Genomic DNA, 16,516 nt, shown 5'->3' with positions numbered 1-16,516 from the left:
TAAAATTACATAAATCTTTTAGGTAATTTAAAAGTAAGAATGGCAATCATCCCAATCTTAGGTTAGTCTGAGTTATATTGATAGTATTTCTCCTTCTATTTTAATATTATTAGATTATACGAGTCTGACAAGTTTTTATGAAAGTTGACATATATGTTAATTATCGAAGAACTAACATTTGATCACATTTTAAGCGCAAAAAAACTTCAGATCTCCAAAGAACTATTGACTACAAGTTCTTTAGATAATCCTCTAAATAATAAATGACATTGACTATAATTATAATTTGTCTCTATTGATGTTTAAGTTTTTATTCAAATAAAATACTCTGTTTCACATGGATTTTGAACTTGTGTTCCATTACTTAATCATTGATGCTATTCTTTGGTTTGTAATTTGTTTATTCATGTGGAAAAATATGTGGTGGAACCTGTTGTTCAATAAATTAATAATATGAATGTTTCATTCACAATCAATTAAATTTAGGTGTAAGGTGCAGTCTTCAGACGACACTGTATAATACAATTAAAAAATGTTATGGATAAAACAATGGATGAGGATGAATAGATTTCACAAGCATTAGATACACAAAATACAAAAATGTGAAATCAATGATTTAGAATTTATTAAGATTTTCTATAAATTTTCATGTATGATGATTAAATTCAATTAATTAAATATTTTTTAAATTTTCTATGGGTGGCCTACTGGCTGACCCATCTAACTTGTAACCCAGCTTGAATTGAGTTGGGTTGGGTTGAGTTGAGGAATCCTCAACCCACTAGGAGACGAGATTCAAAAAAGACAATTATTTTTCTCCAACACCCAAATTTCGGATAGTTGCATAAGCTTACAACTCATGATGTTTATAATAGTTGCATAAGCTTATAACTAATGAGAATCAAGATTATAGTTTTTCACTAACATCATTAAAATATCAAACGTTAGTTGTTGAACCAAAATTTATAACTGGTTGTAAGAATATTTTATCAAATTTTTGTTGAATGCTTTGCATAAATAATTAAAGGCATATTACAAAACTAAAATTTGATCTAAATGGCAAGAAACCCAAAACAAGTGAAACTGGGTGGTAATTTCCCTCCAGGAAATGCCAAAAACAGATGCAAATATTAAATGATTATGGGCATTTATTTAATTTGAAATTAATATGTCTTTGAACCGGTCCAATCCATACCACAATAGTCTGAAACCGCATACAAATCCCGCCCACACTTGGAGAAAACTCGTCACTCTCTTTTGGACTCTCAGGTCTTCCTTAATTTGTATTTTCCACCATAACCCAACAATTAAACTTTACAGCAATTTAATAGAAATAATATTGACCTTGACGTGTGACATTAGTCGATAGAAAAATTTCGTTATGACAACATTTGGATCGATGAATTTGAAACTTAATATAACGACTCAAAAATTAATTTTTACAATTTGAAATCAATTACCAAGTAAATATTTTCTAACAAAACTGATAGATTTGTTGTTATAAATTTTAAATATTTAAATTCAAATCCATCCGTTGAAATACAAATTAAAAATAGTTAATGACATAAGGAAATGGAATATTGCAGTCGATTTGTCGCCATTATCCATGATGATTTGTCGCCATTACCATGATGTGATGTACGAGAAGATGCCATAGGTAAATATGATTATTATATAGATTAATTTTTTTAGAGTTTTTATTTGTGAGAAGGTCTCACGAATTTTTATCTGTGAGATTGGTAAACCCTACCGATATTCACAATAAAAAACGATACTCTTAGCATAAAAATTAATATTTTTTATGGATGACTTAAATAAGAGATATGTCTCATAAAATACGACATGTGAGATCGTCACATACAAATTTTTTTAAGGTTTCATTTTAAGATAACGAGATTTTTGGTTTCAATCCCATAATAGCACACAGATCACAAAGTTAGAGAGCACCGTTTTAATTATATTTACGAGAATACTAAAATAATCGAGGTTACATAAAGTTTTTTTTTATTTTAAAAAAATTGTTTTAAAATTAATTTTTAAGTTTTATTTTTTGTAAAAAAAAAAAAGCTAAAGAAAATGATGATCTCGCTTCAACTTGAGAAGTAATTAGGAAAAACGAGAAGAATGTTTTCTTCCATCCAATCAAAGAATGACTTCGGGTTTTTTCGATTTATATATTCTATATTTAATGTATTTGACAATTACATCTCTCTCGTATTATATATTTTGGCACTTGTATCACCTTTTGTCAAATTAATATGTTAAGTTTTTTTTTTATCCAAAACTATAAAAATTACATAAATACTCTCGGTAATTTTATTTAAAAAAATTTAAAATTTTCATTTTTTCCATCCCTTGTTTTTATATTAAGATCATGTTCCAAAGGATTTTTTTATAATTAACCTAAAAATAAAAAAAAATCAAAATAATTTAAATTTTTTTTTTTTTGCAAAACTACTTTAATCCAAACACTCCACGTGGATAAGCGTCCGCGCTTTGTAAACGCGGACGCTCGCTTACGTGGATATTATTATTATTATTTTATTATTATTATTGATTATTATTTTATTGTAATTATTTATTATTATTTTGTGATGGGCACTCGTCCACATAAGCTTATTATTATTATTATTTATTAATTTAATTCAAATATATTATTATTATTATTATAATTTTTAATTATTAATTTAATTCGAATGAAAAATATAAAATATAAATATTTATAATATATGTTAATTATTAAATATTTTGTATTATTTGGTTGGGTGATTGAAAAATTAGAGATATGAGAGGATTGAAAGAAAACGTACATAAAATCAACATTTTAAAAATAAGAGAGGATTGAAAAAATATTTATTGTTCCATTTTAAATTATTGTTCAATTTTAAAAATATGAGATGATTAAAAATATGAGAGATATGAGATAATTGAAAAATATTTTTTATTTTTAAATTATTGTTCCAAGAAAATGTACATAAAATCAATTGGTCAAAAAGATATTTTAGGAAGACCCATTTCGAATTCTCTCAAAATTTTATAAACACATATTTCATTAAAAAAATTAATTATAAAACATATAATTATATATAATAGGTTAATTATTATTAATAGATTTATTAAATAAATCAATCTATAAAAATGAGAAGGCCACCAGTGAAGGAAGCAATCAAGCATTAATAATTACTTGTATAATATATTAATATTGTATTTTTATGTTGTGATTAATATTTTATTTTAATGTTGCGATTGAAATTAAATTAATAATAATAGCTTAAATAGAAAATAAACAATGTAAATTTAATAATAGAATGAAAATATTATAATACAGCGTAAGTTTCATCGATACTATATGCTAAAATTAAACCTCTTATTGGTGTATTGGTGAAAGACTACTATTTTTATTCTCCTTAATTTTCTCCCTTCAATCATCTCATATCTCTTTAATATTCCCCTTTCAATCCTCTCATATCTCTAATTTTTCAATCACCCAACTAAATGATATAAAATATTTAATAATTAACATATATTATAAATATTTATATTTTATATTTTTCATTCGAATTAAATTAAAAATTAAAAATTATAATAAATAATAATAATAATATATTCAAATTAAATTAATTATTTCAAATAATAATAAATAATAATAATAACGTGGACGAGTGCCCATCACAAAATAATAATAAATAATAATAATAATATACAGCGCTCGTCCACGTGAACGAACGTCCGCGCTTTGTAAGTGCGGATTAAAGTAGGTTTGAAAAAAAAAATTTAAAAATTTTTTTTGATTTTTTTTTATTTTTACATTAATTATAAAAAAAACCTTGTTCCAAACTGTAAAAAGTTTCATAAAAGTTGTTCAAATGTCTCTAACAATAATTGACAATATGCACTTTTAAAAGCGGTGAGTAGATAATTTAAAATTTTTTCTAAAACATTGTCAAATAATGTGACTGATATTGGTGGGTTAGCTATACAAGACCTGATTTTATCAACACTTAAGAAACGGTCAGGATCACAAATTGTGCAGAAAAATGGTCAGATGATTCTTATAGATATTATATACTCAAATATAGCAGATAGAAAAGATAAGTAAAATCAATAAAGAAAATGACACAAGAATTTCATAAATGTTCGGATATTACAATTCATGTGTCGCCTCTTCTTTCTCTTGGAAAGATTCAATAGAAAAACTTTAATTTTACAACTCTTTGTCATAACCCGATTCAATATTAAGACTTATCAACTGCCTAAGTTGAAACTTATGGTTAACTATAATAGTTGAGACACACAGTTTACAACCAACACAATGCAATACAACACAATACAAGTGAAGTAAAGAAATGAATCCTCATATTCAACCTGTCAAAAAACTCTTCAAATGTTCTAGATAGAAACGATCGAGTGGTTTTGATAGATGCCCTTGATGAACTGAAATGTTATTTGATGTGAGAGTTGTATAAACAGTAATGAATATCAAAGTGATGAGTGCTCGGAAATATTTTCAGTGAGTGAAAATTTGAATGTGTGTTTTTGTGAATTTCCAGGACTTCATCTCTTTTTGACATCCTCTATTTATAACACTTTTTGAATTTGTCCGAACGATAACTTGTACTGTTTTCCGAGAATATAGACATGTATCAATTAGTCTTTGCAATTTTTGTTTAAGGCTCATTAATATCCTTCTTGTTTTTCCGAATTTAAGTTCACAATTTATCAAAAACCTGTTAGACTGTAAATTTTTTGTCATCCGATCGTTGATGGGATCTTTTTGCAATATTTATTTTAAGTTTTCTTCTGTACTGTTGACTTGCAATATCCTCATGGAAAACCTCAAATTCGACCATTTGCAGTGTTGTTGGGAATCGATGATTTGAACTTGTGCATTGATTTAAATGGTTTCGACCGATCAGATTTGTCAAAAGATCTCTACGCAGTTGGAGTAACCTTGAGATCAGTTGAACGTGCATCTTCTGAATTTTAAGTAGAACGGTTGAACACTTATAATATACGTGAAATGACAATTTGTATTAATATTATGATTTAGTATTTGTTATCATTAAAACTAAAAGTTTTAAAATTTTTTTATATTAAAATGCTACGTATTATTTTAGCCTTAAATTTAAAGTGCAAAAATCATAAAAATGAAAGAGAGATAAGTAAAAAGAAAATTAAATACATTTTTTCGATTTGGTTCGATAAATATTTTATTCATATTCAAAATTATTAAACTCGAGCGAATTTGAATAAGTTTTTAATTTTTTTTAGCCAAACTCGTATCAAAACTACATCGTTTGATAGTTTGCGAGCCTTAATATTTTTTAATATAATTATATATTAAATATATATACATTTCAAGCATTTCAGATATTTTAAATTTTCGAACCTTCATTCTCGAATCTTAATGTTTGAGAAATAATTCGAATAATTTGTTATTCGAACATTTCGAGCCAAACTCGAACTCTAATTTCATTTCGAGCCAAACTCGATCTAAAATAAATTTTTTGAGCTTAAAATCAAGCTCAATTTCAAATAAACTTAAACGAATCAAACTTAAGACCTAACTTTTTTTAATGTTAATATTCGACTTTTTTACTTTACCCATGCTAAAGACAAAAAGAATAAACAACGTCTTGAACCTAATTTATTAAATATACTTTCTATAATATATTGTATATATTCTGATTAGTTATTAAAATATTTGAAGAGAACCAAAAGACAGCAATGATCTCAACCCCATAATTATATTATATTTATATAATTAACATTAAATGTCGATGCGCGGCATTATACAATATTTTTATCATATGCGTGGAAATTGTCTTGAATAATTTAGCATATCTTTCAAAACATTATTTGGACGATAGCATATGGTAAAGTCCAGACAAAATGATTAGATGTAATTATTTAATGATGACTAGATAGATCTACTTTTTATTATTATAATTTTTTCTGTCCTTTTCTTTCTGTTTTTTTTAATAAATTTTTTTTTATGTATATTGTACATCGATTAGAGTTATATATGATAAACATGAAAGTTTCAAAGAATCTACTTGTTCATATTTCGGATTTGGATATATTGGGTTGAAAATATAGCACTTGATGATGTGTATTTTTTACACAAGATGATCACATGATTATCTTGTGGACATCACACTATATGAAATAAATTTAAAAATTTGTCAGATTAAACGAGATGATCACATGTAAAAAGTGTTGTTAAACATAATGGAAGATCTAAATCCGTCACATTTCAGCATTAGATTGGATTTGTTTGGATGAACAAAATCGAAATACATTTCAAATATACCTCATATCAATTTATAAAATGATAATAATTATTGTTGTTTTAAATAGACTCTAAATATACGTCAAATACATCGATCAAATCTTTACTCAAATCAAATATCTCCTTTCAAATCAAGTCAATCAATTGAAATAATTGTTAATAGCAGTGATATAATCCAAAAGAAAGCGAGGGTTTGTGTGATTTAATCACAGGCAAAAACTTGTGTGAAACGGTATCACATGTCGTATTTTTTGAGACAGATCTCTTATTTGGGTCATCCATGAGAAAGTATTACTTTTATATGCTAAGAGTATTAATTTTCATTGTGATTATCAGTATGGTTGACCCATCTCACAGATAAAGATTCGTGAGATCGTCTCACAAGAGACCTACTCTTTATCATAGTTATAATCATGAAAGAGAAGCAACGAATTAATGAAATTTAATAATATGACTGAATGATTTAGCTCATGAAAACGTTGGTTTAATGTGTAACTTAAGTATAATTTGGTTTAACTTATAATTAATTAAATAACCTATAAATAATTAAATTAGGAAGTGAGGCCTCAAATACATAAAAGATTAATGGGCTCAATGTTGGGCCTTTTAACCCCGAGTCAATTTTTATTTTTTAATTAAAATGAGAAAATACTAATTGTAGTCATTTATTTTTTAGGATAAGATTTCGGAGTATCAATTTTAATCATTTTTTTATCATAATCATGTAATTAAACGATTAATATTATTATTAAAAATTAAAAATTTATAATCACGTGTAAAAAAATCTCTTGTGACACATATATTAAATAACATAATTATAAAAAATTATTTATCATATTATTTATTTAATTACGTGATTTTGACGAGAATAACAAAAATTAATCATCCGAATATAATTACATAACAATAATTGATTAAACAAATATATATATTATGAAAATATATACATATTTAATTTATTGGAAAAGTTTAGAGTGCTTGAATGTCATTGCTTATGGATAAAATCGATTAATCATTTTAGATTTTGATTGGTATCTATTGATTAGGTTATACTTTGGTCTTCGGCTGGTGGGTCGGCGGTCGGTGTAGGGAAGTGGTGGCTGAGTTTGGATTTAGGAGAAGGGTAAAACTGAAAAAATAGGATGGATTAAGAGTGAAATAAATAATCATAGGGGGTGAGGAGTGATTATTTTATCACACCTAATATAACCTAATCATTCATAGGAGGGATTGACTTGATTAAATAAAAAACGTACCACACGAGTGATTAGGTAGGTTTAAACAAAATAAACCTTACCTAATCAATCAAACCAAACGGGGCCTTAGTAAATTCATGTTTCATAATAATATTAATTTATATTTATCATATAATTTATCTGTGGTTCTAATCTATTCTTGATTATAAAATCATATATTAATTATACATAAGATATTACTAAAATATCGTAAGAACAAAATAATTTTTTTTAAGAAAATTAAATAACGAACTTTATTAAAGAAAATAATATTGAGAAAGAACCAGTTAATAATTGGGTACAAAATATATAAAAATATCTCGCCGTACATTTTTACTAATTATTCTCCCAAGAAAAATTGTAGCGAATCAGCAGATGAATTGAAATTTTCCTTACTGAAGGCGGAGAAATCTCAGTTTCATAGTTAGTCCCTTGTTTTTCTTAATCTTATTTGGTCATTAATTTAGTTATCAATGTTTGTTTCAGTTTCAATTTCAATTTCGTGTTCTATAATTTTCTTGATTCTGCAATTGAAGCATGTTTTATGAACTGTTACTGTTTAAATCAGAGAATCTGAATAGATTTTATTTGCTTATAGCTTTTATCTCCTTCATTATTAAACGTGTTTCTTGTTTTGTAATAAAGAATAATGAAAGCTCTGTTCCTGGCAGAAATGAGTCTCCTTCATTATTATATGTGTTTCTTGATTTCTAATAAAGAATAATTTGTTTTTCAACTGATTTTTTTGGGTTAAACTTTATCATAGTTTGCAGTGCAGAGAATTTTATCTAGAGTATAATTGGGTGTAAGATCACAATGCCTTCGTAACCAGCTATTGTCCATGTAAATTATTTTCCTTTCGCATCTGGTTCATGTTGTTTCCCTCTTTTTTCTTTTTTTTTTTTAATAATGAAATTTGTTTCATTAATAAATGTAAAAAGATAGTACAAGCATAAATACTCTGGGCATTTCAGGGAGTCAATAAACGTAAAATCACCTAGTTCATAGCATCTATGACAGAAATCGCACTGGGAATACACCGAAAGCTCAGAATCTTATAATGTCTTCCACCACCGGCTTCTCGTACCAGTTTGACGCTCTTTCGTTCATGTTTTTTATTTTTCCCATTGTTGTTCGAGACTTAAGAGATAGGAGGTATAGCTACTATATTATATAAGGGAATGTACAGTCCAACTCCTTTCATTACAGCTGTAGCAAGCTGAGTTTATCACTGTGAAAGGTGCTGAATGAAAGGGAGGGCCTGTAGAGACTCTAAGGCTCCAAGGGAGTGAGGATGGACCTCTGAGGCCGTAACATGGCTGAAGAGACACGAATTTACTTTCTGGTAGGGAGGAGACAGCCATACATGTATTTGAGGGATATAGGAGAAATACCATAGCAAGAGGTGGAGTCCCTAATGAGTTACTCTATAAGACGTAGCTACTGGGCTAACGTTAGGATTTTTCCTTTGGTAGGAAGAAGGAACAGGCGGCATAGGGGTCAGGGAGTCACGGGGGATATGATGTGATCCAGCACGGGTCCCAAAAATTCCTTATAATCTACTCTTCGCTGTCCTAGAGAACAAGAATAATGTTGCTCTTAGTATGTGATCGCTACTAATATTTGGCTTCATATTCTAATATTGAGCTGATATGGCAAGGAAGTGCCTGTATTTAAACGTACATATGGTAATGCACCTCTTGGATTAACATGCTACAAATTATGAAGTATGAAAGACCACGTTTCTCCCACAAATTCCTTCTAATCTACTTTTTGCTCTGCTAAAAAGCAAGAAGAAATGCTGCTCTCAGTATCTCACCACTACTATTTGGCTTCGATATTCAAATATCCAGATAATATGGCAAGGAAGTGTCTTTGTATTTAAACGTACATTTAGTAATCCGCCTCTTGCATTAACATGCTACAAATGGTGAAGTATGAAAAACCACGTTTCTCAAACTTCACAAGTTAGAAATCTGAAGTGTTGTGGACTTGTGTCATTGATCCCTTTTCCTTACTGTTCTGACGAGTTTCTCTGTTATGCCATTAACAGAGAATAACTTTCTTTCATGATGAAATAGTCATTTTGATTTTGAAACTATTTATCGCCAATCATCAACCTTTGCTGCTTGTGCTGTGGAGGTTTCTACGAAAACTCAGGATACTATATATATATCTATATAATGTATGTTGTCGAGTACATTTTGTGTGCTATTCCTGGTTGTTGATTTCTTTTAATTCCCGCAGTTACAAAATTCTAAAATGGACTCTGAGATGGCTTTACACAAAGGTGGATGCCACTGCAAGAGGGTAAGATGGCAAGTACGTGCTCCAAAGAGCGTAGTGACCTGGCTATGCAACTGCACAATTTGCTCGATGAGAGGGAACACCATGTTCGTCGTCCCGTCACAGCAGTTTGAACTTGAACAAGATTCCAAACAGTTCCTAACGACCTATACTTTTGGAACACACACAGCGAAGCATACATTCTGCAGAATCTGTGGCATTACTTCATTCTATATCCCAAGGTCAAACCCGGATGGCATAGCTGTTACATTCAGTTGTGTAGATCCTGGAACACTGGCACATGTTGAGATCAGGAAATTTGATGGAACCGATTGGGAAGGATCGTTTAGTCGGACAGGCATATCAGCATGTTCGAAAACGGATGCACCAAGTTAGTCGAAGAATGTTTATATCAGGACCTACATATTCATGGGCGGATTCCTAAATGTCTGAATTTTACCGCTGAAATAAATTGTTTGTCGTCTGTTCATACGAAATCCTGAGTCTGCCTTGCCCATGATTGTATTGCTTACTTAAGTGCTTCTGTCAGAAATTTTTTCCTTGTGCTATATATTATGTAAGATTTGTAAGTGTAACCAGAATTTCACCTTAAATAATCTGATTACATATCATAATATACAGGTTTGGAGGTGTTTGAAAAATGGGAAAAGAGATGACATTTCAACAAAACTTTAGATAGAATATGGATTTTTCAAGATACAATATATGCAAATCTATTATATATATATGTGCGCGCATATTTTTTTAAACCAGCCCGAATATCAACCTGTCAAAGTCGTGGGTCATCGGTGATAATTGATATATATATATCTATTATATATATAAATATGTGACTTTATATGTGAATTTACATTCATCTCCTTATTAATTGCTTGTTTTATTAATTACTTACTTTAATGTGTCTTTTTTTTCTTCCTTATTTATATTTTAAATAAATGTGATTAGTAGTATTTAATTTTTTATGTCTACCTGCATTATAATATGTTATTTTTATCCAATGATATCTTTTCATTATATAAAATTAAAGTTTAGAAATAACTCATTATCGAATTGTGAATTTTCTTGGGTGTCTTATTAATTTTTTTTCATGTCCTCATGTGACAGTTTACTAGAATTTATGTGTTTAAATTAAATTTTTTTGCGGCTTATATTTATAAATTATTTAAATAAAACACGGTAAAAGAGCGGTGTGATTTGAGTCATCAATTTGGGTTGTGTGTGTCGGGTTGGCATGCACCGCCAAACAATTTAAGTGAGTTAGGTTGAAATTTTGTCGACTCATTTAAAGGCGAGCCTAAATGAGCTCGCACGAGTTTATATTAGATATCTATATATTTAATATTATCGATTTTTTATTATTATATATAAATATGTGACTTTATATGTGAATTTACATTTATCTCTTTATTAATTTTTTGTTTTACATTAATTGCTAACTTTAAATGTATATTTTCTTTCTCCTTATTCATATTTTAAATATGTGTGATTATTAGTGTTTAATTTTTTATATCTACCCACATTATAATATATTATTTTTATCCAATGATATCTTTTCATTATGTAAATTTGTATTTGGTTTTTTTATGCCTACTCACATTATAATATGTTATTTTTAATTCAATGATTTAGATTTTTTATTTATCTTTTCATTGTGTAAATTAAATAATTAATATTTAGAAATAACTCATTATCGAATTGTGAATTTTATTTGGTGTCTTATTAATTTTTTTTTCATGTCCTCATGTGACAGTTTGTAGAATTTGTGTTTAAATTAAAGTTTTTTGCAACCGAAATTTTTTTGCGATTTATATTTATAAATTATTTAAATAAAACATGGTAAAAGATCGTTGTGATTTGAGCCGTCAATTTGGGTTGAGTCTGTCGGTTTGGCCTGCACTGCCAAACAGTTTAAGTGAGTCGGGTTGAAATTTTGTCGGCTAATTTAAAGGTGAGCCTAAATGAGCTCGCACGAGTTTATATTAAATATCTATATATTTAATATTATTGATTTTCAATCATGAATTCTTGATATAAAATAGAAAATATCATTTTGATTTCAAAATTGTGATGTTACTATCTTGTCCAAAAATTGTGGATTGTTGAGATATTTTGGCAGTCACTCAAAATTGAGTGTCAAAGTTGACATTTGAGTTGTATTTTTGGATTCCTCACAATATGTTCGTTAACAAATTATTTTTAAGTTAGTTTTATCAGTATCGTGAGGGGTAAATATATTATTACAATATATAAATATTGTCATCTCTTTAAATTAATATTCACTTTCATGTTTGACATATTATGAGTTTTGGTAAAATGATGAACAATAAATTCAAACAAACGAATAAAAAAGTCTGAGTGAAACCAGAATTATATGGTATTGAAAATTAATATATAAATTTTTAGTGAATTTATCGATGTTAAGATGTATCACAAATCTTATATCATAATATATAAAATTTCAACCTTATAAATTAAATAAATCAAACATATATGAAATATAAAAAATTTTATTACATATACAATCAAGTAATTTATTATAATTGTATTCTATTCTAAAAGAATTCTTGTCAAACTTAGTGATTGTGGATTTAACATCTATTAAATCAACAAACTAAAGAGCGTGTCAATTAAACTAATTGAGTAATCACATATTCTTGAATTTCTTAATTAATTTTTTATCTTGATAATTTGTTTCAGTTAATATTTTAAATTATAAGACACTGTTACTATAACTAAAGACACATTTTTGTAAATGTTCATAAGGACTCAATCATTAAATCATATGAAAAAACATTTATCGACATACTATATTGAAAACATTCTAATTAATTCAGCGCATTTGCTGAAAATTTTCTAATTAATTAAGAAAAATTCATTTACAATAATCATATTTAATCTTTTTGGGCTAACACCGTTTATTTTATAAGATATTCATCGCAATTATTTATTTTTATATTAATCTTTAAATCTGAATTATGATGTATATTGTTTTGCTAAAAGTTCTTAATCAATGATTTAATACATTTATTCGACACTTCAATATTAACATTTTAAAATATATTAATTTTATATTGTATGTGTACAACACATCTAATCATGATTATAAAATTTTAATAAAAATTCTAAAAATGAATTAGATAGAACATAAAAAATTACACAATTAATCAAAAGAAAGAAAATAAAAACTAAATAATTGTCTATTACCTATAAAATACTAATACCGATTTCTAAAGATTGAATTCGGTGAGAGTGGAGGCCACTATGTACTAAAAAAATAAAAAATTAATGCTTGAATGACTCACACTGCAAAGTTAGTGAAGTAAAAACGAAGGACAAAGCGAGTTAATAAAAATATTATAATAGGTTAAGTTGAATGAGACTTATATATATAAGTATCTCACTTGGTTTCACTTTATGTTTGTCACTGTGCAAAGCGAAAGTTCATGCACTGTAGTGTTCTACATTTTCTTAATTTTTCTCTTGATTTCAAATTTAATTACATCATCTATTGGTCTTTAAAGATATATTAGAATTTTTTCTAAACATCTAATATTAAATGTGATCAATTAACCAAATAATTATTATACTTTATATACAATAATAAATAGATTAATATATTTGAAGATAGAAAAATTAATGTATTGAGAAGAATAAAAAAAGAATGTTAGAATTAACACTTGTAATTATCTAATGTCAATTTTAAATTTAACATTCTACATTCGAAAATGTATATATTGAGGTAAAGACTACGATGATAAAATAAAATTAATAATTTATTTAACATTGTAACGTAATAATAATGTGATCGTTATTTTGAATCAGAAAATGATGTACTTTGATTTTTTTATTAAATTGTATAAACAATTCTTTCAATATTTTTAGTGGATAAACATGTTAATTAATCTATTAAAATTAAATAGTAGAATTTAATGATGAATATGAATGCATTAATTCAACTTTCAATTTGGGATTCGAGATTTTGTCAAACATGCTATATATATATATATGTGTGTGTGTGTGTGTGTATATATATATATATATATATATATATATATTCTGATTTTTCTTTTATTTTAAAATATAAATTTTCAAATAGATAAAAAATGATTTTTTTATCTACTACTTATGTAGAATATCAAGTATATATTCTACTCAAAAGTCTTATAAATTCATATGATATAGTAAAGTGTTATTTGCATAAACTTATTTGTTGGGTACAATAATTGATCATGTTGGGTATGGTAATTGAAATGTTGTGCTTGAGCTGTTGTACTATTTAAAATATTTGATTTGCACGGTTACCATAATCTATAGGCTTTGATAAAACAGTAAACGCTTGAGCCTACAATTGGTATCAGAGCCAAGATCGCGATTTTGATTTTCATTGATTGAAATTGGTGCAATTATTAGGAGATAGATTGTCTGGTACAATAATTGTCCACGATAGGTAGGCGCTTGAGTTGTACGATTTAAAGATTTAACTTGCATAGTTATCATCAGTTATAGCTTTTGGTAAAGCGACAAACAGTCGATATTACATTATTCGATTGTAAAGCTTAGAAGAAACATGTTGCATCAACTTTTAGTTTTGAATCGATCCATTACATGTTACTCGATTTTTAAATTCAGTATCATTCTATAGTTTTCAAATATTATTATATATTGAATTATAATTATCCCTTTCAAATTGGATAAATATACAATAAAACTAATTAAGAAATAAACAAATTTTGATCCTTGAAAGAGAAATAATATATTTAAATAAAGTTATAATTGCCACAATGAAATAGTGCACCTACATGCATTTATCACTATATTTTTCAACTAAAATGTCAAAAAAAGTTTCCACGTATTATTTTTATATCATATTTAAAAAATTATGAATCCTAATTTTTATTGTTTTGAGTTGACATTTGTTATGAAAAATCATTGTGAATAAATTGAATTTGAAAATTCTTATATCTATGTATATTACATATTAATATATCAACCTAAGCCTAGGTAATAATAAACTACAAAATGAACTTATTCATCTTAAATTTACACAAATTATATAGTAAAAATATATGACAATTAAGACAATGAAGTATAATATATGTTTACATATAACAAAATATATAGAAACGAAAAAAAATATTTTTTAATAACTTTTTACAGTGAGTTGGAGAAGATAAAAGAGAAAAAATATTAACTCTGTTGGGTGCAATATTGTCCCTGCTTGGTGGAGTGATGAAACCGTGATGCTTGAGTTGTTGTGAGGTTTAAAAGATTTGAGTTGCACCATTACCACTAGCTATAGCTTTTGGTAAAGCGGCAAACGTTCGGTCTTACAATTGGTATCAGAGCCAATGTCACGGGTTCGATTCTCATTGATTGCAAGGAGTGCAATTATTGGGAGGTAGATTGTTGGGTGCAATAATTGTCCCTGCTTGGTGGAGCGATCGAACCGTGGTGCTTGAGTTGCTGTGCGGTTTAAAAGATTTGAGTTGCACTGTAACGCCCCAGATTCGACGACTGTCCTCACTGTATCATGACGGGTCTTTCCAGCGAGCTTATGTCCTCACTGACACGCATCCTGGGAAACTTCCCAGGAGGTCACCCATCCCAAAATTGCCCCAAGTCAAGCACGCTTAACTTTAGAGTTCTTATGTGATGAGCTACCGAAAAGAAGATGCACCTTCGTGATATGAGTAGTACAAATCAAATCTTTTAAGCCCTCTTCAACTGTGCAGTCCATTACATTGAACAGTCTCAGAATCCCTCTCATTCCAGTGTGGGATCGGTTCATTCATGTTCCCTCCACCTAGAAGTCTGCCAGGAGCCGCTCATTGTCCGTGCAACCTCATGGCACTGGCGATCACCCCCCACCCTCTTCGGTCCCGGGCCTCACATGCCCACCAGCTTCCGCTTGGTTCGTCCCCGAACCACACCGTAATCTAAGAGAGATCGGCTCTGATACCAACTGTAAAGCCCCAGATTCGACGACTGTCCTCACTAGTATCATGACGGGTCTTTCCAGCGAGCTTATGTCCTCACTGACACGCATCCTGGGAAACTTCCCAGGAGGTCACCCATCCCAAAATTGCCCCAAGTCAAGCACGCTTAACTTTGGAGTTCTTATGTGATGAGCTACCGAAAAGAAGATGCACCTTCGTGATATGAGTAGTACAAATCAAATCTTTTAAGCCCTCTTCAACTGTGCAGTCCATTACATTGAACAGTCTCAGAATCCCTCTCATTCCGGTGTGGGATCGGTTCATTCATGTTCCCTCCACCTAGAAGTCTGCCAGGAGCCGCTCATTGTCCGTGCAACCTCATGGCACCGGCGATCACCCTCCGTCCCTCTTCGGCCCCGGGCCTCACATGCACTATTACTACTAGATATAGCTTTTGGTAAAGCGGCAAGCGCTCGGTCCTACAAACTCTTTTGGGTTACACAAAAAAAGTAGAAATGGAAGAAGTGTTTGTCATACAATGAATTCAGTTTCCAAATTAAATGTATACTATAAAGTTATATTTACCGTTCAATCTTTATAAATGCAATGAATTTTTCTCAAGATAAGGGTACACAAATGATCCCGTTAAGATATTTAAACAATTAAAAAATTAAATATATTATTTTTTTAGAAATAATACCAATATGACATTAGTAATTTGATTGTGCTAATTATACTTATGAGTT

The 16,516-nt window shown here is 28.5% G+C and overlaps 1 protein-coding gene across 2 annotated transcripts; it reads left to right on the top strand.

The window, feature by feature from the left end:
• The first annotated feature begins 7,805 nt into the window (after window positions 1-7,805).
• Window positions 7,806-10,409, top strand: LOC142531814 (uncharacterized). 2 transcript variants are annotated; one of them, XM_075638084.1, is made up of 2 exons: window positions 7,806-7,950; window positions 9,775-10,409. In XM_075638084.1, exon 2 carries the CDS (start codon window positions 9,790-9,792, stop codon window positions 10,207-10,209), a length of 420 nt encoding a protein of 139 aa, XP_075494199.1. In that variant the 5' UTR covers window positions 7,806-7,950; window positions 9,775-9,789; the 3' UTR covers window positions 10,210-10,409. The 2 variants fall into 2 exon arrangements, with proteins under 2 accessions (XP_075494199.1, XP_075494200.1); XM_075638085.1 differs by having other exon boundaries at window positions 7,847-7,981.
• The last annotated feature ends 6,107 nt before the right edge of the window (window positions 10,410-16,516 follow it).

The sequence above is a fragment of the Primulina tabacum genome, chromosome 17, assembly GCF_025594145.1.
Source record: "Primulina tabacum isolate GXHZ01 chromosome 17, ASM2559414v2, whole genome shotgun sequence".
In the NCBI taxonomy this organism is placed as follows: Eukaryota; Viridiplantae; Streptophyta; class Magnoliopsida; order Lamiales; family Gesneriaceae; genus Primulina; species Primulina tabacum.
The sequence above is the reverse complement of the archived record's forward strand: the minus strand, read 5'-3'. Positions and strand labels throughout refer to the sequence as shown.

Coding starts and splice junctions, on each gene's coding strand:
- LOC142531814 (XM_075638084.1), top strand. CDS start 9,790: ATGGACTCTGAGATGGCTTTACACAAAGGTGGATGCCACTGCAAGAGG.